Source organism: Phodopus roborovskii, unplaced genomic scaffold (genome assembly GCF_943737965.1).
Source record: "Phodopus roborovskii unplaced genomic scaffold, PHOROB, whole genome shotgun sequence".
Taxonomy (NCBI): domain Eukaryota; kingdom Metazoa; phylum Chordata; class Mammalia; order Rodentia; family Cricetidae; genus Phodopus; species Phodopus roborovskii.
The window spans coordinates 10,686,924-10,714,274 of NW_026126598.1; the positions used below are offsets into that span (position 1 = coordinate 10,686,924).

At 46.4% G+C, this 27,351-nt stretch overlaps 1 protein-coding gene across 1 annotated transcript; it reads right to left on the reverse strand.

Annotated features, from left to right (window-relative positions):
- Positions 1-1,968: 1,968 nt before the first annotated feature.
- Ywhag (tyrosine 3-monooxygenase/tryptophan 5-monooxygenase activation protein gamma) lies at positions 1,969-25,891 on the reverse strand. Its single transcript, XM_051204967.1, has 2 exons — positions 25,567-25,891; positions 1,969-5,260 (listed from the first exon to the last, which is right to left on the reverse strand). The coding sequence occupies exons 1-2, from the start codon at positions 25,651-25,653 to the stop codon at positions 4,604-4,606; spliced, it is 744 nt and encodes a 247-aa protein (XP_051060924.1). The 5' UTR covers positions 25,654-25,891; the 3' UTR covers positions 1,969-4,603.
- Positions 25,892-27,351: the final 1,460 nt, after the last annotated feature.

Here is a 27,351-nt window from a genome sequence, read left to right on the forward strand (position 1 = left end):
AACAGGATCTTACTGTGTAGCCCCAGCTGGCCTCCAACTCAGAAATCTACCAGGCTGAGATGAAAGTCACTACTCTACCACAGAGCTGGTTTTGGGTTGTTTTGTTTTGTTTTTGAGTCAGAGCCTCTGACTCTAGTCCAGTAGTTCTCAACCCCTTTCTGGCAGGGTTGCATATCAGATATCCCAAATATCAAATATCTAACTATGATTTATAACTGCAGCAAAATTAGTTATGAAGTAGCAATGAAAATAATTTCACGGTTAGGGGTTGCAACCTGAAGAACTGTCGTAAAGGGTCACAGCATTAGGAAGGTTGAGAACCACTGCTCTAGCCCTGGCTGGCTTTTACCTGGGAAGGCCCTGTCTTGCTTGTGTGATATGTACCAGCTGCCCTTGCTATGCTCACAGATACCCAGCTTATGACAGGCCAAATTTGTGGTCATTCAGATTGAACAGTAGGCTCCCACAGCAGAACTGGGAGGGACAGCAGGATCACTAGGCAAGCTGTCGGTCTCACCTCAGGGTTCTAAGTCTGCTGGTTACTTAATGTCAACTCCCATAAATAGAGACCAGTGTTACCCGGTTAGTTTTCAGGAGCCATTTGTCCAAGCTTCCTCTGAGGCCTAGGCTGTCATTCTCAGCCACTCAGATCACCCTGTGAGCCAACACACACTCAGCTGACCAGTGTCAAGGCCAACACATGTGGTAATCACGCATAAATAGAGTGTGCAGAACAGCACCTCTAACATAACATGGCTGCCTGGCAGAAAGGTCCACCAGCATCCCACCTTTAAAGTTCTTGGCTGGAGCTCTATTTGGGTGGTCTGTCCCCTGTTTTCTTCATTACTTTGTTTTGTTTTTGTTTTTTAAAGACAGGCTCTCCCTGTTTTGGTTGCTCAGCCAGGCTTTGTACTTGAGACCCTATGTCAACATCAGAATGCTATGCACAACCTGGTCAGTATATTCTAAAAAAGCCAAGGTACTGGACTGAACTCCCAGCATTCATCAGGTGGCTGCCATAGTAGGATGGTCTTTATTTTAAACAGCCTGAGTGGCAGACACAGGGACTAGACACCATCTCAAAAACTGAAACCAAGAGCCCTGCCCTCAGTATTAGCAAAGGCACTGCCTTGTCCTACCTAGCACCTTCCACAGAGTCTCAACCCAGGCCCACCCATCCCTCTTAAAACACTTGTGATATGGAAGCCTCGGCAGTACCATCACAAGTGAGGTATGCTGTGTGCAGTCCAGAGAACCCAGCTGCTCCTGAGGGCCCTTCGAGGTGATGGAATACTCTACCCACCCAACCACACACACCCCCACTTCTTGTGCATGACCATCCCCCAAAGTCTCACTAGCCTGGGAACTTGCTACTTTAGACTGGGTTAGCCTCTCCATCGCAGGTGCTGGAACACTTGGCTACTTAGCTTTTTTTTTTTTTTTTTCCGTTGAACTGTATGAATAGTGTTCTGCCTGCATGCCAGGAGAGGGCATCCCATCTTACTACAGATGGTTGTGAGCCACCATGTGGTTGCTGGGAATTGAACTCAGGACTTCCGGAAGAGCACTCAGTGCTCCTAACCTCTGAGCCATCTCTCCAGACCACTTCTTGGGTTCTTGAGACAACTGATTCACGGTAGAATATAGGCTGGCACTGGATTTGTCGTTCTCCTGCCTTAGACTCCCAAGTACTGGGAACACAAGTGTAAACCACCACACTCAACTTGCTTTGTCTGTGTGTGTATGTGTGTGTGTGTGTTGCTGAGAAATCAAACCTAAATCCACCCACCAGCCAGACAAGTGCTCTACCAGCAAACTACGCCCCTGCCCCCAGTTTTTACCTATTGTCATGCCTCCCACAGCACCACCCAGCCTCATTCCTGAATGGGGGTGGAGGACGCCCACTTCCAATCAAACCTTTAAAACAAAGTAGTTAACCCTATTAAATGAAGCTAGGTAGCGCTGACATCAGATCTGTGCGTTTATTTTGCTCAATGTACGACGGCTACATAATGACTCACATTCATGAATATTCCATCACTGAGGAAAACTGCTAAGAATGGTCCGTGTGCGAAATAATTCCTTAGCGAAACACGGAGTTGGGGGGGAAAAAAATCACTTGATTAGACCTTAAAAATAGTTCACTGCATAACATGACGAGAAAGCACAGAGGCGCATTCAGAGAACGTCCGTGGCGTTCTCCTACACTGTAATAGTTATAATTTCACCATGACAAACACCAGACATTAAGAGTAAGCTAACACTGGTGTTTCTTTTGTCCCCTCCCCCCGAAAAACAAAATATAGAACTGCATGTCACTATAGCAACATCCAAAACAGATTTGTTACAATCACTATTTGGTAAAGAAAACTTTACCCCTGAAAGGAAAAAAAATTAAATTAAAAAAAAATTTAAAAAATTTTGAAGTCTTATTTTTCTTTTTTTTTTTGTCATAGGAATACATAACACCTACAGTATAAGTTAATAAATGTCAAGCTACCGTATAGAAATACAACACCAGCATGCACAATACTGTATCAATAGGATGGAGGAGCAACCGCGGCACTGGAGACAGCATCATAGGCAGCTGCGCTTCTCAACAGTAAAGGAAAGGAGAAGAAACCATCCAAGCTCAAGCATCAGGTCTCCCACCCTTCCCTCTTCAGTTCTTCCCTCTCGCATGATTTTTCTAGAACACAGCCAGGGTCAAGGCTGAAATTTAAAGAGAAACTAGGTTTTGCAATTCCAGTAGGTCATTTCCAAACAGGACAAGCGGGACAAGGACATGCTCACTGCGGACACAGAGACAAACCAGGCAAAGCCCCACTGAGCCCCTGTCAATGGCGCTGGCGGCCAAGCTTCCTCCCCTCGGTTCTTCCGTGGGCCTCAGTTAGTGGGTACTTGCTCACTAGCAAGAGGGGCCTCTGAGGAAAAGCATGCTAGGACTGTGCAGAGGGACAGTCATTCTTCTGCAGCCACATCACCAGCATCCGGCAAGTGGGAGCTTGGTTTTGGTATGAGAAGGTGGCTGCCAGGTCTTTGAACACGAGGAAAGCAAGTTTGGGGTGTTGCCCATCTTGGGAATCCATTGGACCATGGATCCTCTACAAGACAGAAACTGTACACTCTGCATGCAACAAGGCATGTTTATGGGTAGGTTTATCCACAGTGAGAGAGGGACCTGGGGCTAAGTGAGACGGACCATGTGGGACATAGCAGCACAGCTTCCTTCACTGTCCCGTGTGCAGTGAGCTCACGATAGAGAAGCCAATCCCCAGCATCTATGCTTTCATTCAAAAGGGGAAAACAGGAAAGCTTGGATCAAACAGGCGCGGAGCGTGGCCTCCCCCACCCCCCAAACGTCAGCTCCCCTACGGCAAGCACTTGGGAAAGTGTGCCGGGTGGCAGGAGTGGCGGGGCAACTGACTTGGGGGCCAGGCTCTCACCCCGGACGGGCTTGAGAGAAGCTGTCTCCTCCCAGTGAGCCTGGCTGCTTGCACCTGATGCTCTCCTTTCATGCTGACCACCCACCTCTACAACCCAATGGCCTCAAGACGCCTGCATGCAGCCAAGCACGAGGTGTGGGGGAGACTCAGTGCCCAGAAACAGATGACAGGCAGTGACTGAGGGAACCCTGGCTGCTGGAGAGCAGAGTCTCTGAAAATACCAACATGAGAAATGACATACAGACCTGAATTCTCTCCATTTTCTGTGTGTGTGGTGCTTAACAGGTTTTTTTTTTTTTTTTTTTTTTTTTCCTTTTTTGTGGTGGGTTTAACTTAAAGAAAAAAAGAAGAAGAAGAAAAAAAGTATCCCGCAGCCAGCTACCTGCCAAGCACCCATTAACCAAAACCCAAAAGGAAGTTCTGTAGGAGCTGACAGGATACAGCGAGATACAGGTGCAAAGCTGAGCTGACAAAGGAAAACTCAGAACCAATGGCTTGATGTCGCGCGTATGGCTGTCACGTAGAAATACTGTAAACTAGAATTTAGTGTTAATACTGTCAACCCGTCAGAGACTTCTGGACACAGGGCCAGGCCTGACCCATCAAAAAAGGTCGTGTCTTCCACTCTAAGCCTGTCTGCGTGGGTAACTTAAAACTATGCCTTCTCTAGTAGAGATCACTCTGGGGAAAGAGAAAAGAAAAACAAAAAACAAAAAAATCCAGCACAGCCACAACAGAGAGAAAACAGCCACAGAACTGAAGTCGAGAGTGTGTGGACAGAATTCTTACTGGAACCACAGAACCACAGAACACACTGAATGAGGGCCACTCACCTCTGGTTTCTCTTCTCATCTTAAACCCTACTGTCTAGCAATAAGTTAAACTAAAGGCAGACAGCTCCCCTTGCACGAGCCTGAACAACAGTCCGGGTGCCTGTGTGAGGCTGCTGCTCCGATACCAGCATAGCAAGCCTGACTTTCCACTAGTGGTATTTTGGCAAAAATGTCAAAGAGGCGATCAAAGACAGGACAGTCGTGGGTTTCTCCCTGGGAAGGTCAGCCCTCCCTTTTCCCTCCCCCACCCGACCCCCAACTCATGGGAAAAAAATAAAGACTGCAGTAGTAGCATCAGCGTGCGCTGCCAGTCCACCCGGGGCCTTAATTGTTGCCTTCACCGCCGTCGTCATCTTGCTGGTCGCTTGTCCAGAGCGTTAGGTTGTCTCGGAGCAGCTGCATGATCAGAGTGGAGTCCTTGTAGGAGTCCTCATTCAGAGTGTCGAGCTCGGCGATGGCGTCATCAAAGGCGGTCTTGGCCAGGTGGCATGCTTGCTCCGGGGCGTTCTGGATCTCATAGTAGAAAACGGAGTAGTTGAGGGCCAGGCCCAGCCGGATGGGGTGGGTAGGCTGCATGTGCTCCTTGCTGATCTCGTGGGCTTCACTGTAGGCCTTCTCGGATGACTCCACCACAGTCGCCCTTTTCTCCCCAGTGGCCACTTCAGCCAGGTAGCGGTAGTAGTCCCCTTTCATCTTCAGGTAGAACACTTTGCTCTCGTACTGGGTCTCGCTGCAATTCTTGATCAGGTAGTTATCCAGCAGGCTCAGCACATCCTGGCACACGGCCTCCAGCTCCTTCTCGATCTTCTCCCGGTAGGCTCGAACCATCTCTATCTTCTTCTCGTTGCCGTCCGCAGAGGTCTTCTGTTCGATGCTGCTGATGACCCTCCAGGAGGAGCGGCGAGCTCCGACCACGTTCTTGTAGGCCACTGACAGGAGGTTCCGTTCCTCGTTGGACAGAGGTTCATTCAGCTCGGTCACCTGGAGGAGAGAGGAACCCAGCATCATTAAGACCCAAGATGATAACTGGAAGAAGTGCATCTTCACATCAATCCACAACGGGTCCTTCCGCTAGCCAGGCAACTAGAAGAATGCAGGAAGACAAACTGTGCGCTCTGCTGGGCGCAAGGTGAGTGAAGGACAAAAAGGGAGACGCCCAGACAGATTCTGCAGCAGAAAAGCACCACGGTGTGCCTCAGGAGTGCCTTGTCAGTCCAGGTCTTACACGACAAGTGCAAATGTCAAGAGAATCATGTAACATGGACACACAGCAATGTTAGCATGAGCATGAGATGGCTGTGTACATGCTCAGCAGCTCCCAAGAAGGGAAAAACTTTCCTCAACCTGCCCCATCCGCTTATTTGAGTCCTAGTCCCTCTGAGAAAGAATGAGTCACCCTCAAGTAGACTTTTGAGGGAAAAAAAGGAATTTTTTTTCTACTTCTATGCTAACAGCAAGCAAATGACACATCACAGAATGGATGTCAACACTGGGCGACTGGGCCAGACAAAATGGCTCAGAGGGTGAAGTTGCGTACTGTCAAGCCTCACAACTGGGGTTTGACCCTGGGACCCATCCATAGTGGCGAGAACTGATTCTCCCAAGTTGTCCTATGACTTTCACATGCCATACAAAGGCACTCCCTCGATACACATAAAAATAAATGGAATAAATAATCTAAAAATGGGGCCACATGCCTTTAATCTCCGCATTCAGGAGGTACAGGTAGGCGGATCTCAGTTCGAGGCCAGCCCGCTGTACAGAGTGAGTTCTAGGACAGTAAGACATACACAGAGAAACCCTGTCTTTAAAAAATGGGGCTGGAGAGATGGCTCAGTGGTTAATAGCCCTGGCCAGTCTGGTCTACATAAGAAGCTTAAAACACAAAAGACCTAGCAATTTAAGAATCTGACCACTGTGGAATTTTAGCAGACAGGGGAAACGGACTTAATGGTGTCTAAAGGTTAGAACACCCCCCTCCCCCCCCAGAGCTAGGGCTGCAGCTAAGCAGGAGAGTGTTATTCTCCTGCTCTAGGTTCAACTTGCAGCACCGGGAAAAATAAGAAGGGACCAGAGAAGCAGCCACTTGGCACCGGAACCTAGGGCTGCAAGCACACAAGCGCAAGCGCAGCAAGTGAAGTTAACCTCTGACCTTCCTCATCCCAGCACAGGCAAGAGGGAAGGAAGGCTGTGGTTCTGCTAGGGCTCAGAGAAGAAGGAAATCAAGCAAGACACACTCTCTGCTGTAATGGCTACTCCCCTGTGCCAACACCACCCTGACAGATACAGGCTGACATATCAGTTAGGTGCCTGGTGCTATGACAGACACATAACCAAAAGCAGGCCACACTCCATTTCAGGGGGAAGGCAGGCAGGAAGCTGGAGGCAGAAGCCATGGGTTAGCCCTGCTTCCTGGCTTGCTCTCTGACTTACTCAGCCACTTTCTTACACCATCCACCCCCTGACAAGTGTTGGGACTGCCCACAGTGGACTGCATCCTCCCAAAGCCTTGCCCATAGATGATTCTAGCTTGTGTCAAGTTGACAAAGCAAAAACCAAAACAAACAAAAAACCCAAAAACCAAAAGTCAATCAGGACAGCTGTCCTTAGACTCTGGATTCCTCTGCTTTAGCCTCTCTATGGTTGGAATAAGCTGTTCTGCTTCACTCGGTCTTGACTGCTTTTTCTGTGTCGCCATACATTTTGGGTGGTCTTGGGGAGCGAACCTAAGGCCTCTGGCGTGCTAAGCTAGCCCTCTATCCACTGAGCTATATTCCAACTGACTACCATTCATAAAAAAACATACATGTTCATGGGCTATCCTCAGGTGTTTGAGGCTTTTTGGGGGGAAGGACAAGGTCTCACTACAGCATAGCCCTTAGCCAGAGAGGTGGTGGTAAACTCCTTTAATCCCAGCACTTGGGAGGCAGAGGCAGAGTTCGAGACCAGCCTGGGTCTACAGAGAGTTCCAGGACAGCCAAGGCTACACAGAAAAACCTTGTCTCAAATACAAGCAAAAACAAAACACGGTGGAATTAGATGCTTGAGCCACCATGCAGCGCTTAAAGCACCCATGCAGACACCGTATGCGCTGCAGGTGAGGGTGGAGGCCTTGCATCTTATAACCTTTATTCAGCACCGGCATCCCACAGCGCCGTCAGCAGCCACCTCTACCATCCATCTTCCTGGATGGAGTGTCTCTCTGGCCTGACACTTCCTTCCGTGAAGCAGCCTGTAAAGAACAAACTCCTCACAAAGACTGGGACACAGCTCTCTGAGGCTCTTGGGCCACCAGTCCCTGGCCTGTCTCAGGTCTCTGCAGAAACTTATGCCCTGCTGTAGTGCAACCCAACCACTGTCACAGATGCCAGAACAGCTCAAGTGCCTGCAGTCATGGAGATCCAGTTCTGGCCTTTGCCCTAAATCATGCTGTCCTTATTTCAAGAGCCTGGCGCTATTTAAAGCTCTGGTGACCTCATCAGCATACTACACCACTGGCTCTGCTCTTGCCACACAGGACTTCTGGCTGCAGAGCCCAGAAGTAGCAGTGGGCCATTATGGAGAGAGTTTGTCTCCTTGCCACCAACTGCAACATGGAGATTATGCAAGGCCAACGGGAACCTTTAGCTAGAGTAACTCAACCACATCTGAGCAGTCTCTGTGGTCTCTGCCAGTGAAAACTAAGTTAGAGGGAAAACCTTAGGCTCTAACAAGTCTGCTGGAAGCAAAGGAAGTAGCCAGGGGGCAGACCCACCATCTGGGCCACTAAGGAGGCAAAGGATGGAGGGCGGAAAGTTCATGGCCCGCCTCAGCAACAGAGCAGGTTCAACACAAGCCTGGGAGACTTGGAGAGACTCTGCCTCAAAAAGTACAAGAAGGTTGGGGGCATGGCTCAGTAGGAAAACACTTGCCCAGCATCCTCAGCACCAAAAAGGCCATTTATTTTTCCCCCTAAACTTAAGTTCGAGGCCAACCTGGCCTACAAAAGCTAATTCCAGGACAGCCTCCAAACCACAGAGAAACCCTGTCTCAGGAAGAAAAAAAAAAAAAAACTTAAAAACTTAAAGCAGCTGGGCATAGTGGTAGCACTGAGGGTGGGGAGTAGAGGCAGAAGGATCTTTGTGAGTTCAAAGCCAGCTAGGTCTACAAATTAAATTCCAGGACAACCAGAGACAATTTTGCAATCTCAAAAAAACAAAAACAAACAAACAAAAAAAGACAACTGAAGTCAGGAGGGGATATGGTTCAGTGTTTAAGAGCACTTCTATTCTCAGAATTCAGGTTTGGTTCCCAGCACTTATATGGCAGCCCACAGCCTCCTTTAACTCCAGTTCCCGAAGAATATCATGGCATCCATAACACCAGACATGGATACACACACACAATTTAACTATATTAAAAGATACTTTTGAAACTTAAAAAAATTTTAATCTTTAAAACTTAATTCAATTTTTAGTTGTGCACACCTGAGTATAGGTATCTTTAGAGGTCAGATATGGGTATTGGGTCCTTTGGAGTTGGAGTTCTCCAGGCCCCTAAATATTTTCACATGTTGTGTTTCTGCTACATGTATGCACACTGTGTGTGTGGTGCCTGAAGGTGCCAGGAGGGTGCTAGAAGCAGATGGTTTCTAGCTGTTGTGTGGACACACCTGAACTGAGCCCTCACCACGAGCTCTGAACTTCCGTCTCTTCATTCGTGCATAAACACGCGTGGATGCACATATTCCCACATGTAGTGTCTGTGGGGTTTAAGGATGGCTTTGTAGAAGTCGGTCCTTCCTTCCTTCCTTCATTTAGGTTCCAGGGATTGAACTCAGATCCTTCGGGCTTAGAGGCAGGGTTACCTGGCATCAAAGCCTTTTTGATTAGTTTTGTTTCAAGTGGGGAAAATCTAGTAGTGTTCAAAAAGGGCTCAATCAAGGTACAACGACTATTCGCCATGGGGCATACAGAGCCTGACACTGGGAGCTGTTTAACTCTATCATTGAATTGCCCCCCCCACACACACACACACACACTCCCTTTTGGACACAACTCCCACTGAGGTTAGCCTTGGCTGAACTGAAACTCCCAGAGATCTGTCTGGCTCTGCCTCCTGGGTGCTAGGACTTGGTGTCCCCTCCAAATGGCCCCTTCGCCTATAATGTGAAGGTCATCAAAGACTACCTTCTCAGCAACTAGAAAACATAGTAAGTGTAAGTCCCTGTCCTTCAGAGCTTGTGTCCTACTTAAAAAAAAACTAAGATGGTGGAGATGGAGCATAGGCAAGTGTGCCAGCCTGGAATCATGGGAAAATGCTGGCTTAAACCTGCAGCAGTGGAGGGGAGGGGGCTCCGAACCCCTAACCCTAACTCAAGTTTCTGTCAGTGACTGAAGGATAGCAGAAATAGAAAATTACGAGTAAAAAGGCTTGGGAAATCTAATTCTCACCAATGTCAAAAGTAACCCCCCCCCCACACACACACACACAAATGACAGCTGCTCAGGAGGAGCCAGGTATTAGCACTGTCAACTATTCTTCCAGAGCAAATCCTTGGGAAGCTGCCTGGATGACTTTGACATTAAAGCCCTGGAGTACTGGGTCATTCACAACACACCTGGAATGCCAACACTGAGGTCCAATACTGGGCCAGCAAAGAGCAAGGCCAGCCATAGTGGTTCACGCCTTTAATCCCAATATCTAGGAAGCAGAGGCAGAAGGATCTCTGGGAATCTGAGGCTAGCCTGCTCTACCTAGTGAGACATCCCCCCCCCCCCATACAAAAGGTATAGTTTCCATGGGGTTTTGAAAAATACCTTAGACGCATCCCCTACGGCCTTTTGCTGAATGCAACTTCTTATTCTTTTGAGCTAAGTTTTCAATATGCCGTCCAGGCAGGCCTGCAACTCCTATCTCAGCTTCTTGGTTAGCAAGGCTTCCAAAAGTGTACCACACCTGGTTCAATGTACTACATCTTCAGATGACTTCCCTGTGGGCACTGGTCATCCACCACTTGAACTGCACCCTGGAAGCCTGTGCCTTTCTTAACCTTGAATAATCAATGAATCCAACCAAGGGTAACTTTCAAACCCTCCCAGCACAGGCTTATCCTAGAAATCTCAAGGTAGCACACCAATCTGAAGAGCCAACACTCAGTAGCCCATGGGATATGTAGTGAGACCCTGTCTGAAACAGTGTAACCACAAGGGAACCTATGCTTAAAGAGACCACTTGTCAAACAATTCCTGGAGCCTCACGGAGTACCTGCAGACAGCCATGCTGCATTGTGCTACACTGAGGACAGACATAGGTAGGCTCCAGTGCTCAGTCTCTGCAGGGAGAGTGTGTCTGGTTTTGCCCTTTTTGTTGTTTGAGGCAGAAACTTACGATGCCCAGGCTGCCCTCCAATTCACTATAAAAGTTAGGCTGATCTTGATCCTCCAACCTCCACCTCTGGAATGCCCGTTAGTGTGGGCCACTAGGCTCAGCTCAAGGAAGTTTGTGTCCTTAAGATAACAAAACAGCCTGGGAAGCAGGAGGTTTTGCTAACACCTATCACGCCGGGTAAAATAGGACAAAAGGAAAACATTTCCCCGGCCCCCAAAAAAATCCTACAAGAGTCAGGAGACATCCAGGGCATATTCAGATCCAAGTTCAAAGTCTCAGAGGGCATAAACTGGGCTAGAACTCAGCACTTTGTACCAGCCCCCAATTCCATAGTTCTTTTTACAACAACCCTGCAAAGTGGGCAATTAAATTCACTTTACAGGTGCGACTAAGAGGGAAATAATGTCTTTCCCCAGTCACAGCACTCACAGCAGCATAGGGGTCAAACGCCACCTTCCCTGCTTTAATTGTGTATGTTCTGCACAAAAGCACAAGATGATGTAGCTCTAGTCACACATCAGAGAAAAAAGCAATTTCACTAACAAATATTAAAGACTAAGAATTCCTAGGATCACTCAGGAGACAGAGGCAGGAGGATCTCTTGAGTTTGAAGACAGCCTGATCTACAGAGCTAAGTTCCAGGACAGCCAGGACACAGAAAAACAAAAGAAAGAATCCCAACGATCAACCAATAGCAGTGACATAATGCTGTAATCCCAGTATTAGGGAGGCTAAGGCAGGGGACCAAAAGCCCCAAACCATCCCAGGACTACGTTGAGAGAGAGAAGATGACTTGGTAGCTTAAAGTAGTCAAGAAAGTGAGTATTCTTGCAGAGGGCCTGAATTTGGTTCCCAGTGGACATCAGAAAGCTCAGACACAGTCTATGTTAACTCCAGCTGTGGAGGATCTAAGTCCTTTTTCTGGCCTCTAAGGACTCCTGCATATACATGGTACACATTCACAATAGCAAGAGCTCACTCAAGTGTGCATGCACACACGTTCGTACATACATTTAAAAGAATTCATGCAGTTCTTTGACATATGGGGGTCTTGCAGAGATCGTCAGAAATCATAGCTGCTATGTGGCCTTAGTTCCACATTATAAAGTTGTCATTATTTGATAACCAGAAATGGGAGCCTCACTCAAATTAATTTTTCTGACCCCGAAGATTAACTGTTGATGACTAAATGCTTGCTGTTATTTCTAAATATGAGAAAGATAAAGCTGGGTGTGGTGACAGGCTTGGCTAGTAATCTCAGAATTTGCAAATATGAAAGTAGAGGAGGTACAGGTACTCAAGGCTAGCCTGGGCTACATGAGACCCTGTCTCAAAACACTCATATCTTTAATTACAGCACATGGGAGGCAAAAGCAGACCTCCATGAGTTTGAAGCTAGCCTGGTCTACACAGCAAGTTGCAGGCAGCCATGGATACATAGTAAGATTCTGTCTTAATAATAATTTCTAAAAACCACAAGTTCTTGAAGTAGTTTGCTGCCTTACCTATATGTATGAAGCCTTTTTGTTTCCTGAAACATGGTATCTCTGTAGCTTTAGAGGCTGGCCTAGAACTCGATCAGTAGACCAGGCTGGCCTGAACTCAGAGATCCGCCTGCCTCTGCCTCCTGAGTGCTGGGATTAAAGGTGTGCACCACCACTGCCTGGCATATGAAGCCTTTTTATTTTGTTCCCCACCCCAATACAACTCTGTGGAGCACTTATACTGGGAGGGACAAGCAGATCAGAAATTCAAGGTCTCCCTCTACTGCACAGTGAATCTGAAGACAGCTTGGGCCTACACTGAACCTGTCTCATAAAAATACATCTAGAAAGCCTCCATCGAGAAGGAGCCAAAAAAAAAAAAAAAAACCAACTCAAATCAACTGGCTCCAAACACAAGCACTCCACTACACAACTAGCTCTTTTCAACAGGTGGTTCTGTTTATAGTTGTGAGCTCCAAAGGACTGTTTTAGTTTTTTTCAGATTAGTGCCCCCCACACCCAGACTGCTCCTGTGACTGGCCCAGAAATCAGACAGTATCCTAACAGGCAGTTCCCAATGTTTGTGGAGTGACAGAATCCACGCAGGATCAATCAGACTACAGTGTTTGTGAAAATGGCCCTAAACCCAGCCCTTTCCTTCCAGCTGTTAAGTACTTCCCCTAAAGCCATAGAATCTGGGGCTTCCACCAGGCCTTGACAATGCTTGCCTTTAATCCCAGCACTCAGGAGGCAGATCTTTGAGTTCAAGGTCAGCCTGGTCTACAGAACTAGTTCCAGGACAGGTTCTAAAACAATACAGAGAAGCCCTGCCTCAAAAACAAACAAAAGAATCTGGAGCTTCAGATGGCTCAGTGGTTATGAGCACCAGGAATTGCTCTTCCACAGGACCCAGGTACCACTTCCAGCACCCACCCAGCACTCACAACCAGCAATGGGTCTGACTCCACAGGCACTGAACATATGTGATCCACAAATAAATACATGCAGGCAAAATACCCACACATAAAGTAACATTAAAAAAAAAAACAAATAAAGCCACTGGAAGTAGCTACCTGCTACCACAGGGAGAAGCTTGCACTAATCTGGAGAGGAAGGGACAGCAACCTCAGGAGAGGCAGCCTAACCATGTACTTGAGCACTCACGGCAGTGAGAAAGAATAATCCAGATATGCCATGTCCAGGAATTGTGTTGCTTGGCTAACTGTCAAAATTAACTTTCTTCCAACTCAGGTAACCCTAAGATGGTTAAAATGTCCTTAAACATGGCCACACTGGATCATAAGAACCCTTCTCTCACTTTGCTCGGCTCCTTCAGCGACTCCAAAAGTCAACAACTTTGTTGCTTACATCTCTGGCCCCTCCCTTAGTGATTTATTTTTATGTGCATTGGTGTTTTGCCCATATGTACATATGTGTGAGGGTAGTTACAGATAGCTGTAAGCCACCATGTGGTTGCTGGGAATTGAACCCAGGTCCTCTGGAAGAACAGCCAGTACTCTTAAATGCTGAGCCATTCTTCCAGGCCCTCTCTGGCCCTTTTGTACTTTGCTTTTGAGTTTTGTCTTGTCACCCCCAAACAAAAATAAGAATATGTAGTAAAATTCTTTTTAAAGGTTATGTTAGTGAGTTGAGTCCTAGGCCAGGCAAGGCTGCTACACAGTGAAACTATCTCTCACATATGCATGCCCAGCAAGAGGTGGCCCGCGCCTGTGGGATAGGTGTATTTGTGCCTGTGTATGAGTACATGATCCAAAAGAGGGCATCTCTGGAGCTGGGGTCACAGGCACTTGTGGGCTTCCTGCTGGATGACATGGGTGCTGGGAACTGAACCTGGGTCCTCTGTAAGAACATGAAGTACCCTTTAACTGCAGAGACATCTCTCCAACAGTTTGTGTTTAACACAGGGTCTCATGTATAGTCAAGAATGATTCTTGATCCTGCCTCCACCTCCCCAGCGCAGAAGTTAGACAAGTGCCACCACACCCAGCTTTAGTCCTTGCCTTACTCTTCTAGCCAAGATGTAGACGAGAGAGAGGGAGACAATGGAACTAGGACTGGAGTTACTGCAGACTACCTGGTGGTCCCTTCCTTACAGCCTGTTCTGAGGAATGTGATCCCCAGTTAGGATCAGTACTCTATCAGCACTCCACCACCCTGTGTCTGATAAGATGAGTCTTCCTCTAAGAACTCCCAGCACATGCATACACAAGCTGAAGGACTAAAACACCCAGTAGTGACCTCTGGCCTCCACACACATCCCCCTGTTGTGGAACAAAACAATCCAAATTCAACTTTTAAGTTAACAAATGGGGCCACACAGACGGCTCAGCATGTAACCTAATGACCGCCCCCAGGACTCAGGTGATGGAAAGGGAAAACCTACCCCTACTGCAAGTTACCCTGCCCTCCACAAGCTCCATGGCTCACACAGGCATGTATCCAAGCCCCATGCACCCCTCAGTTAATGGACTGTTTAGTTGAATATGGTGGCACACACTTTTAATCCCAGTATTAGGAAGGTAGGCAGATCTGCGCTTCTGGGCTGGCCAGGGATAGTTTCACCCTATTTCAGATCAGTAAATAAGACTAAAGAAATTGAAGCCAGAGAAGCCCCCATTCATTCCTGTACCTCCTGTGCTCTGCCCCTTCCCATGCTCTGCAATCACTCTAATCTCACTACACACATTTCACGTTTCATAACTACAGACTTTTTGGAGAAGGGGGTCTCTCTCCTCCTATACTCTAACTCACCAGAGCCTTGGGGTAAGGTGCAATGAGTGCACAGAGAACTGGGATCAATATCCAGGACAATAAAGCTCCTTTGGTCATGCCCTTCCTTCTCTCTCCTTCCCCTCTGCTAGTGTGGTTTCCTGGTCATCTTCATCCAGCATTCCCAAGTCTTCCCTTGTTCCAGCCCCTATATAACTGTCAATTCCCCACCACTCCATCTCAATTCCTATTTCCTATGGTGACCTTACAGCTTTAGCTATCGCTCACAGAAAAACACTGAGTTCAACAAACCTGGAGGTTAGTGAATCCTACCAATGTTTAAGAAAGTCCTGGGCTCAAAGGCGGACAGCTTTTATATTTATAGATGCAAGGGCATAGTGGTGCATGATAATTCAGCTTCCAGGGATTGTAAATTCAAGGCCATCCTTGATTACAGTGACATGCCATATAGGACCTTGGACATGCTAAGCACACATTCTGCTACTGGGCTATACTTACAACCCTGGTGTTTAACTTTAATGAATCAATACTTTGCGTATTGGTTGCAATATTCTAGGAGCCTTTCATATTGTCACCTAACATGTCAACTTTCAAATTTCAATCCTTTCCATCTTCTTCCTCCAGTCACCCATTTCTCTTGGGTGCCCTCATCTAGGCACTCAACCCGACTCTAAACTCCCTCTGTCCCCTATTAATCCCTCCCCACCTCATGCTCCCTATTTTACTCATTTCTGATTCCAAATGGCTATCTTGGCTACAGTCCTAATTAGTTTACTAAAACAGGGTCTTGCTATGTAGCCAGAGCTCATTTGGAACTCAAATTCTCCTGTCTCAGCCTACTAAACGCCAAGAGTCCATAAACTTGCACTACTACACAGGATTCCCTGAATGCTGCCTATAGTTGACAACTAAATTATTTAAGAATCCTTCTATACCCCCAAAATCCCAACCCTGCCAAACACTGCCCAGGTATCACTGCATTTAAAAAACTTCCCATTGAAAAATAGTAGCTGGGCATTGGTGGCGCACGCAACTTTAGTCTCGCAACTTTAGTCTCGGCACTTGGGAGGCAGAGGCCAGTCTGGTCTACAGATACAGTTACAGGACAGGCTCCAAAGCCACAGAGAAACCCTGCCTTGGAAAAAAAAAGAAATACAAATTGTTTATATCTCTCTCCCTTTGATAGTCCATAAACCCCCAAATGTAGTATTTTGGGAGAGGATTTCTCTGTGTAACAGCTCTAGCTGTCCTGGAACTCGCTCTGTAGACCAGGCTGGCCTCAAACTCTGAGACCCAACTGCCTCTACCTCCAAGTGCTGGAATTAAAGGTGTGAGCCACCACTGCTCAGCTCCTTCTACCTTACTTGGGGGTGGAGGGGTCCCTTCATTTCTCTCTACAGCATACACCAGGCTGTGAATTTCTGGGGGTCCATCCCCACCTTGTCTTAAGAGCACTGGGGTTACAAATGGCCACTACCATATCAGGCTTTGGATGAGTCTAGAAAGTCTGAATTTAAGCTTCTCAACGCGGAACCATCCCCCCAGCCCATCTGTTGTTTTTTCCAAAGACCAGTTCCCACTCACTAGGTTACCTGACTAGCCTCAACCAGAGCTCATGCAATCCTTTTACACTGGCCTCCTGAAGAGCTAGACTAACTATGGTGCATGACACCACACCTGGCTAAAGTTGCAACATTTCTGCTATCAAAGAGTTCCACCTTCCTCCCAGATCCATTTCTTTCCATTTTCCATTTAGTACTTTGGCTTCTCTCCCTTCCTTCTTGGCCATATCTCCAGGACCGATAGTAAAACCACAGCACTTACCTCCTCATGCCAAAAAGTACAAATTCTCCTTGGTTAAATGATATTTAAAAGCACACACTCAATCATGGGGTGAATGATAGTTAATAAAAGAATCTTGGAATTCTCCAAACAGAACAGTCCTGCCTTTTTTGTTTTAAACTTTTTGAGACAGGGTTTCTCTGTATAGTCCTGACTATCCTAGAACTCACTCTGTAGACCAGACTGGCCTTGAACTCACAGAGACCCACCTGCCTCTGCCTCCCAAGTGCTGGGACTGAAGAAGTGCAGGACCAAGCCTGGCTTAGTTCTGCTATGATTTAAACCCACAGCAGTCACAAGGTCAGGGGGGCTAAATAAATAAGAATGCTCCATGCATCTGCAATGGAATGCATACTAATACTAACAAATATATCAACTAAGCCAGGGTACAAAGATGAAATTTATGGCCAGCCTGAGCTACCTGGTGAGCTCCTATTGGAAGAAAAATATAATTAGCCTGATTATGTGTACTTAAAACCTGAAATCCCAGCACACAAGAGGCAGAGGCATTACAAATAGAAGCTTCAAGCATGCTGGTACATTTTTCAGCCCAGTGCTCAGGTGGCTGAGGCAGGTAAATCTGAGTTCGAGGCTATCCTAACTCTACATAGGACAGTCAAAGCTACATAGTGAGACTGGGTCTCAAAAGATGAAGAAAAAGCAACCACAACAGGGAACAGAGGAGCCCACCCCATGCAGATCGGAGAGCTTACCCATCAGTTCAGCACTTAGCATTACCCTTTCCACCCACTCCCAATCCACCCAGGATTTCAGGCCCCTCATGGAAACAGGAACTGAGGGTAAGCACCTCTTTAACACCAAGGAAGAAAGGAAATTACCTACCATCTGGATTTAAATGCCTTAAGCAAAAACTGCTACACTCAGAGGTTGCTACATTTGATTATGAAGACATTGCTGGTAATTTGAGCATCTGTGGCAAATAAAGGGTAATTTTAAGTAGTCAAAAAGCCATCTTCTCAAATGGTAAATAATCCCAAAGGGGACCAGGAGAGCAGCAAAGTATTTAGACACAGATTGCCAGGATGTTGCAAAATAGAGAATGTGAGTGTGCATCTGCTCATGTGTACTGTATGTGTAGAGAGGTTTTAAGTCAATTACTCATACCAACTTATCTTTGTTTGAAAGTTTCCATTAAAGAAGACAAAGTAATTGTTCCAGCCAAGAAAGTAACAAACACTGTGAACTACCTGATGTGGGTGATAAGCATTACAGAAAAGCCACTAATACTCTAACCACTGAACCATCTATCCACACAGCCTCCATGTTTGCAGTCTTAAGTGTGTCAACCCAGAACTCAAAAAGGATGAGGCAGAAAGATCATGTTCCAGGACAACTCTGGCTACATACTAGTATTTTGCCAGTAAGGGAAAATGTACTCAGGGCCAGTAAGATAGCTAGCATTGGGTAAAGATGCTCATAACCAAGTCTGACAACCTGAGTTTAATCTCTGAGGTCAACATGGTTCAAGAAGAAAACCAACTCCCACATTAGTCTCAGAACTAAACACACACTCGCAATATAAATAAGTCACAATGTGATAAAAAATTATTTTAAGAAATATATTCATAGTAATTTTATACATAAAATTAAAAGAGGCACCCTACATTCTAAATGAAAAGGGAGGGCACTGAAGGCACACTGGGGAGTAGAGCTCTTACCTGCATATGCATATGCAAGGCTTCCTCAAAGTACAAGCATGGCAGGCACATCTCCTAGATAAAGATGTTTAAATATGGCAGCAGGAGTACCACACCGCATCTGCTTTCAGAAAGCTGGGGGTACCAAAATGATTTCCAGCCTTCCAGCACCGCATAAAACCGGGCATGATTGTACACTTCTATAATCCCAGAATTTGGGAGGTAGAGGCAGGAGAAATCCAAAGTTCAGGATTACCCTCAGCCACACAGCAAGTATGAAGTCAGTCGGGGTTTTATGAGACCATCTCAAAAAATGCCAGCAATGGGGCTGGAAAGACGGCTCAGCAGTTTAAAGAGCACTGGCTGCTCTTGCAGGAGTTCCTAGCATCCATGTAGGAAGGCTCACAAGCCTGGAACTCCAGTTCTAGGGTATCCAACGCCCCCTTCTGGTCCCTGAAGGTATGTGCAAGCATGTGTGGCACACACATACATTCTAGAATGAACACACAAGTAAATCTTTTAAAAAAAGGAAAGAAAAAAAAAAAAAAAAAAAAAAAAAAAAAGCCAACCAAAATATCTATCTAAAAGCACGCTGAGCCTGTCTTGGTGGTACCTGTAACCCCAGCAGCAGGGAGATGGAAGCAGGAGGATCAGATGTTTAAGATCAGGTTACATGGTGAGTACAATGCCAGCCTGGCCTTTCTCCCTATGTGAGACCATGTTTACAGATGGAAAAAAAGGACCTTTTCTTCTTTCCCATTTCACAAAGCTAATGCTACATGGCACATCAGAGGCATTCGAATCAGGTGAAATGCTGCTGGCAATTTGCTTACCCTCTGCCAGCCCCTTACAAAGGAGAGCTGGTGGCTTATGTCTGTAATCCCACCACCCAGCCAGCCTGGCACACAGTATCAGGCCAGCAAGTGCTACTCAGCAAATACCTTCCTCAATCAAGTCAAGCTGCTACTGCCTAGCCCACTGTTCCCTTGCAAACTAATTACAAAAGCCAGGAAAAACAAAAAACGAGGCATGGTGACACACCAGTGGTAGCACACCACTCTGGAGGCAGATCTCTGAGTTCAAGACAACCCTGGTCAAAAAGTGAGCTCTTAGAAAGCCAGACACTGTTTCAAAGAAAAAAAAAAGGGGGGGGGGTGAGGTTGGGTGGACTGGTAGCACAGGTCAAAATCCTAGTTCAAGGCAAGCCTGGCTGTCTCACAAGCAAGAGGACTGAGCATGCATCTCAGTTGCTGCATGTGCGTGGTATGCAGAGGGCTTGGGTTCAATCTCCTGACTGACAAATAAGAAAAAGGAGGCTAGAGTCTACATACAAATGATGTCTAAAGGCTATATTTGTGTTACTTTTGTAAAATTACAGGATCCACTGAGTGCAAGGACACAGCACAGCCAGGGCAGCATCCCAGATGCCTGAGGATCCTAAGTTCAAGGCCAGCCTCTACTCTAGTGAACTTTAAACCATTGTAGGCTGTCTGATTAGGAGATGTCTCAAAACAAAACCAGTACCCAAACACACGACGGGAGACTGGAGCCCAGTGCTTAAGAGTACTTGAGCAGCTGGGCAGTGGTAGCACAGGTCTTTAAGCCAAGTGCTTGGGAGACAGAGGCAGTTGGGTCTCTGAGTTCGAGGCCAGCCTGATCTACAGCACTAGTTCTGGGGCAGCTAGGCCTGTTACACAGAGAAACCCTGTCTCAAGAAACCAAGAAGTACTCGTGCTTGCCATCTCCAGATTCAGAAGGATCCAATGGTTCTGCCCTCTGTGGACACCTACACTCACACTCACATACCCACATACTGACATACATATAAATAACTAAAATAAAAATCTTTTTTTAAAAGCCAACCAGATGATACAGTTTCATAATCAAAATGATAACTGACACCTAAAATGGATTTGAGAACAGAAAAATGACTACTAAAGGAAAGGCCATAAGGTAGCTGCATATAGCTTATGGGCTGAAATGGTGGGAAAGGCGGCACCCCCAGTTAGAGATGGGGTATTCATTAAAGGAAGAACACCAAGTGCTGTGGTTTATATGAACAAGCACTAGGCACGGTAACTGACACCTAGAACAGCACAAGTTTGAGGGCTACGTGGTGAGACCCTGTGCAAGCTAACAGCATTGACTATTAACCAGGGGGTTGGAGATGTAGCTGAAGGCTTGCCTAGCATATACAATACCCTGGGTTTCATTGTTAGCCCTTGAAAGGTGGAAGCAGAAAGATCAGGAATGCAAGGTCATCCTCAGCTACATACAAGTTTGAAGCTAGCCTGGGCTACATGAGAGCCTGCCTCTGAACCAAAAACTAAAGAGCCAGAAAGATGCTTAGTGGTTACAGAGCAACTACTGCTCTTACATAGGACCTGAGTCAGTTCTCAGCACCTACATGGTGGCTCACAGCTATATAGAACTCCAGTAGTAGGGGGATCTGATGCCCTCTTCTGACCTTCATAGGTACTGCATGCAACCGGTGCACTTACATAGGGGCAAAGCACTCAAAATACATTAAGTCTTTTGCTTTCTTCCATGTTTCTCATTAATCTGGAAGGAATACAGAATAATCAAATGCCCAGCCAGATAAAGAGCTACACTTTGGTCAGAGGAACTGCAAGTCAGTGAGCAGAGAAAGTAGCACACTCACTCTCAAGAGGGCAACCACAGAACATGTTGGGAACCAAATTACATTCAACATCCCCCAACACAGAAGGCAGTCTTCCAACAGCTCACCAGGCTCAGTTACTGCCTGGGGAGTGTTCATGAGGGACCTACTACTACACAGCAGGGAAGTCATTCACAAGAGTCTGCCTTGGGCTTGTAAGAACACTGGCTGTGTTTTCATGGCCTCCCAAGGTTTAACAGTTAGCTCAGATTTCAGATGAATTACTCTTGTTTGTTTAGGTGAATGTCATAAGGCTTTTAATTGACTCTTTAAGTGGAAATACAAACTTAGCTAGAACCTAGGTCCCTCCCTCTGCCTTATGAAAGAGTCAGATATTCAATAAAGACCAAGGAACTATCAATTAATTACCAATGGCTGGGGGTGGGTGGTGGGCAGTCCAGGCCAGTATCTTTCTAAACAGGTGGCCTCATCTTTCTCCTCCTTGGCAGGTACTCTCCTGTGTCCGCTTTCCAAACCACACCCAGCTTCTACTGTTGAACTAATTGAGGGCTTAACTAGGTAGGATTAAAATGCCACTAAATTATACTGTTAAATTTTGTTATTGGGCTGTGTGTGGTTAGTATGCTGTGTGACTTTAAAAAACAAAACACATACTTATCTGTTGGGTATGTTGTGTCTCAGTCCTGTAATTCCAGCACTTGGGAAACAAAGGGGCTGAAATAAGTGGATCTCTCTGAGTTCAATGCCAGCCTGGTCTACATATTGAGAACCTGACAAAAAAACAAAAAACAGCAAAGAAAAACCACACACAAAAGCTAACAATATTATGTTCCCTGTTGTGTTTGTGTGTGTTTTGAGTCAGTGTTTCTGTGTATCCCTGACTGTCCTGGAACTCTCTGTAAACCAAGCTGGGCACAAACTCACAGAAATCAGCTTGCTTCTGCCTCCAAAGAGTGCTGGGATTAAAGGCAATTAAAAGCGTATGCTGTAACCACCACCAGACCCTTCTTTTCAATACACAATCAGTCTTCATAAATGACAGCTGGGGTCTATCTTTACAAAGAGAATAACAGATATTGATACAATCTTTTTTTAAAGAACCCAGGAAGCACAAGCTTTTCCTTTTTTCATTAGTTGGGAGGAATAAATTAGTTAGGGGCTGGTTAAATAGCTCAGCAGGTACAGTTGCTTGCTGCCAAGCCTTAGGACAGGAATTCAATCCCCCAGACCTACATGGTAGGAACAGAACCCACTCCTCCAAGTTGTTCCTCTGGTTGGTAATTTTTAAAGAGGAAGGAAAAAAAGAATTTAACCTTCATTTCGGCATTGTGAAGGATAACACCAGAAACAAAATTATATGCTCTCTCCACTCCAAAGAGAGCAACCTAAACCTCATGATTGAGAACAGCTGGCAAAGCCCCACCTTGGCGGAATCTGCAAAGACATCATTACTCCATTAGGGATAATAGCTATTGATCTGGCTCCCGAAGAACTAGCAGAGTAAGAACTTTAAAACCCATTGATCCCACCAGGAAGATGTTTATATAACTATGGCAGCCTTCAGCCACAGTACCCCCCCCCAGTCCAGAGGTCCTAACCCAGTAACTCCAAGAAAGTGAGTAGTCCAACACCTCCTCTCCCACAGGAGGCAAGTATCAACAGCCTATTAGTATATTAACTTCGAGAGGCTACTGAAAGCCAAAGGCAGGATATTCCAGTGGTCTCTACCTTGCCCAAAGGGATGTGCTCCAAGATCCCTAGCATATACCTGAAATTGCAGCTAAACCCAAATACTGTATCTCATACATACCTGTGATAAATTTAATCTCAGACAGGCACAGTAAGAGCAGTAACTGATAATTAGAAAGAAGAATTATAACAATAGACTGTAATAGAGATTGAAGATTTTATTACATTTCAATAATTTTGGACTGTGATCAGCCAAAGGAAAGTGAGGTGACAGAATCTGAAAATGTGGGTGAGGGGGGCTGGAATAACCTAACAAGTTGGAACCATCTAGGTATTCTACTCAAATGCAAGATTACACATTTATCTTCTCTCCCAATTCAGAATACTGCCCCATAACTATTGCTAATCTACTCACCTACATATATGGCTATGCATGAATTCCAATCGTGGCATTCCCATAATAATTAATTACCCTAGATGCAACTAAACCTTAATTCCCTTCATCATCAAAAATGAACCTGTACAGGAGAGGTCATCGGGGTGGTAAGACTATAAGTTTCTTTCTCTGTGCTGAGTAAGTTCTCAAATGATGACTGTTCAATTTTTCCTGTGCCGGGGACTGAACCAAGAGACGCACGCATGAGACACAGTTGATTTGAGTTACCACATTAGGGAACCATGTTCCTCACTGGTTCAAGTAAGTATTGTGTGGAAACTGGGGATGAGAGGTAAGCTGGTTTTCTCAAGGCCACAGAAAATAGGCTTGAAAAAACTTTAAAAGGCCTTTCATTTCCTAATAGCTACTGCAAGTGTCCAGCCATCATTTTTTAATGCTTTTCTGAAAACCTGTCTCACTGAGATAACACTAAGACCAGAGAGACATTCTTATTTAGAAATTCCTTCACTTCCTTGTTACTGGGTTTTAAAAGTAAGTGATATGGATACTGAAAAATATGGAAGTACTCTATGAAGTTTTGTTATGGAACGTTTAAGGTAAATGGGCCTGTCTAGAAGTCACTGCCCTTGTGTGTGTCTAAAATGAAATAATTCTTTATTTTGGGGACCAAGGCCTATATGGTAGAAGATGAAGTGTTCAATGCCACCAGGCTTTATCAGTTCATTTCTGCATTACCTTGGACAAATGCCATCTGAAAACTCCCTACCAGCCCTTAGGTGCATTGCAGCCTCTGTGTCATTGTGTGTGACATCACTGGGTTGCTATGGATATAGGTGCGAGGTCACTCGCTCTCCTGTGGAACTAGAAATAAGGGAGAATTAGAGCCTAAATATCACAAACTGAAGACATTTTCAACATTAGTGACCCACTTAAGTCCAACTTGTATCCTTTAATTGTTAAACTGTTATAAAAAGGCAACTGTAACAAAACACTAATACAATAGTATTTCTGATCTTAAAGCCAATTATTTTTCACAAAAATAAAAAAAAGTAGCTCGTTTAATTAGGAAAGGATATGCACCTGACCTTTTGAAAACACTAGAAAAAAATTAACTAAAAATTAATGCTACCTATTCTTTCACTTGAAAGGTTTAACATGCAAGGCACACTCCAGCATCCACTTCACACCAGAAAAGCATTTAACAACCTTTGTTACATAAGGTAGGAAGTTAAATATTAAGGGAGTGGGAAACCCAATTATTAATTTTTCTACTTAATTTCGCAATACTCAGTACTGCCCCCTCCTCTGTTGGCAAACTGGTCCCCAACTCGTTAATAAATGAGTGTTACTGACAAAATGGTGCAAATAGGTAGGATTTTGCACCTCAGACAAAAATGCGACAACTGGAGATCGTATTCTCTTTTCATCAGTATAAGGATACATTAGGTCAAAGGAAAAAAGCCTCAGATACATTTAACAAAAAAAAAAAAAAAAAAAAAAAAAAAGGAAAGAAAAAACTCCTCCCAGCCTCCACCCAGTCTAGGCTCTCTGCAATATGACAAATGCAGAATCTTCTGGAATGACTTGATACTGCCTCCCACCATCGCTTTGTTTGCAATATCAGATCAGACGGAATTTTTTTACACTTATAAGAATTTCAGGAGACTCGTGCCTACATCAAAAGAGAAACTGCATATGTCACAAATTGAATCAGTAACATTCAAAGGCGTATTTAACCCTTTTCAATGAAAATGAGGATGGTATATAGAGGGCCATGAACGGAAATGCCAGCGACATACTTATCCCTCCCTCCCTAAAAGCCAGAGGACTTGCTTTGGGAACGGGTAAAGGGGAGCCTTTTGTTAAGAAAAACGTGAGCAAGGTGGTTTCGATTTTACACCATTAATCCCGGGTTTTTGGGGGAGGGGATCTACATTTTTTTTCTCTAAATGTTTAATGTTCTTTAAAGGATGTGTCAGTGGAGAAGATGGGGGGGGCTGGAGTGGGGAGGCGGAAAACTGGGAGACCTGCTGAGTGAATGGGAAAGGCGCCGCCCAGACACCAGGGAGAGAAAGAGGAACCGCATCCATGCGGTCCCCCCGCCCCCACGCCTAAGCTGGGAGGAGGGGAAGTGGGCACAAAGGATGCGCACGGCCCCCAACTCAGATCCCTGGACATTCAGGGTCATATAGAGACCCCCCCTCCCCGGTGGAGCCCAGCCACGCAAGACCCCGCCCCAGCCCCGAGCTCGGAGAGGCTGGGAAAGAGGCCGCGTCACCACTCGGGTGCCTGAGTCGCTCATTAGGACCCGTCCCTAATCCCTCCGAGGAGTGCGATGGAGAGGTGACCCTACAGTCAAGACGAGGCGACATGCCCCTAGGCATGCCTTCCACTCCTAGGATCACGGTGTCGGGAGCGGCTGGGGCGAGGCAGGGGGGAGGGGAGGAGACACTCACGTTCTTCATGGCCGCGGCCATATCATCGTAGCGCTCCGCCTGCTCGGCCAGCCGGGCTTTCTGCACCAGTTGCTCGCGGTCCACCATCTTCGCAAGGCTGAAGCGGGTCGGCTGGAGAGAAGGAAACCGAAGACCGCCTTGAAGGGCTTTAGGGAAAGAGAGGGTCGGCTTGGAGCTCGTGTGTCGGAGGGCCGACGCACGAAGCAAGCTGCTCAGGAGACGACGAGCAAGAGGCGGCACGAGCTGCGACCGCGGGACCCGGCGCAAGGAGGCTGCAGCTCCAATGCGTGCCGCGGGCGGACAACCCCCTGCGGTCCCGCCCACACGAGTGACGTAAAGTCACCGCCCACTCGCGCATGCGCGCGCCGCGCCCGGCCCCGCCCGACCCTTCCTCTACCGGTCTTTTCCCCTATTGGAACACTCCTTATGGGTCCTCGGGGTTTTCTCAGCGTCTCCCCACTTCTGCACTGTTCTCTAACATACCCCTTTCTTCACCCCAGATCCTTCGCCTCAGTTTCTTCAAATCTCTCCTCGACCCCCCATCATTTGCCTAGCCTCAGGCGCGTGGACTCCTGGGAGTAGTAGTTCGATCCACCGCGAACTGACCGGCAGAGGAGACCAAGGACAAAGGGGCGGTGGAGACTACATCTCCCATCGGGCGTAGCACAGGCAGCGGCAGACCGGGTGGGGGAGGGTCTAAGCCTGCGGCCGCTGGGGACCCCTGGCGGGGATGCTGCCTGCAAGAGTCCAAACGAGTGCTGATTCACGGCCCCGCCCCATGGCCTCTGGGCAGTTGAGAGGAGAGAAGGCCAGGGCGGACTCTGTGAAACAGAGGTTACTGATTATGGTTGGAGGATCGGAGAAGAACTCAGGTAGAGTAGGTAAGAGACGTGCAGACACCGTAAATCCAAACTGCCCAGCCTCCACTATCGAAAGAGTGAGGCTGCCGGAGAGATGGCTGCGTAAATGATGCAACCCTTAGAGGACTGTCTCCCACACACACATCAAGGCTGCAGTTTCCAGTGATGCACTTTGACATGGGGCTTCACTGGGTGAAATCGTGGAATGACACACATCCGCCTTGTACATGTGTTAATTTCCCTAAGTGATGTGGCTGTCTGCAGGCTGACCCTGGGGAAATCCCTTCTTCCTCTCCAGCAAGGAGTATTGAAGTTTCAAGGCACTGACCCAACACTTACCTGAGCTCACCACTCCCCTGTAGTTTTGACTGTGCTGATTTTTTTGTTTTGTTTGTTTTTCCGTTTGTTTGGTCTTTTTTTTTTTTTTTTCAGAAATGATTCCTCTGTATAGACCAGGCTGGCCTCGAACTCACAGTTCATCCTGCCTCTGCCTCCCCTAGAGCTGGGATTTATTTACTGATGATAGGCTGTCTGGTGTTTCATGAAATTCTACTGGAGTCATTAATTTCTAAGAGACATCGAATGGCAGGCTAAGTAACTCAGGAGTTGGGAAATGAGGTCTGGGCTTGTTGCTTTCTTACTACACTTGAATGCTCCCAACTGAATCGTATCCCTCCCCTGCCCCGGAATTAATTCTTTTTAAATAATAGACAACAACCCTACATTGTTTTATTGGTCGATTTTGTTTGTATAGTTAGTGGTGGGTCCTTTGTTTTTCCAACTTTCTCTTTCATTTTATAAAATGCCCATTGTTTTCTGTTTTGAGACCTGCCCTCACATAGTTCAGGAAAACTTCTACCTATATAGCCAAGGAGAAACCTTTAATGCCTCAACCCTTGCGCCTCCACCTCCCAGGTAATAGGAC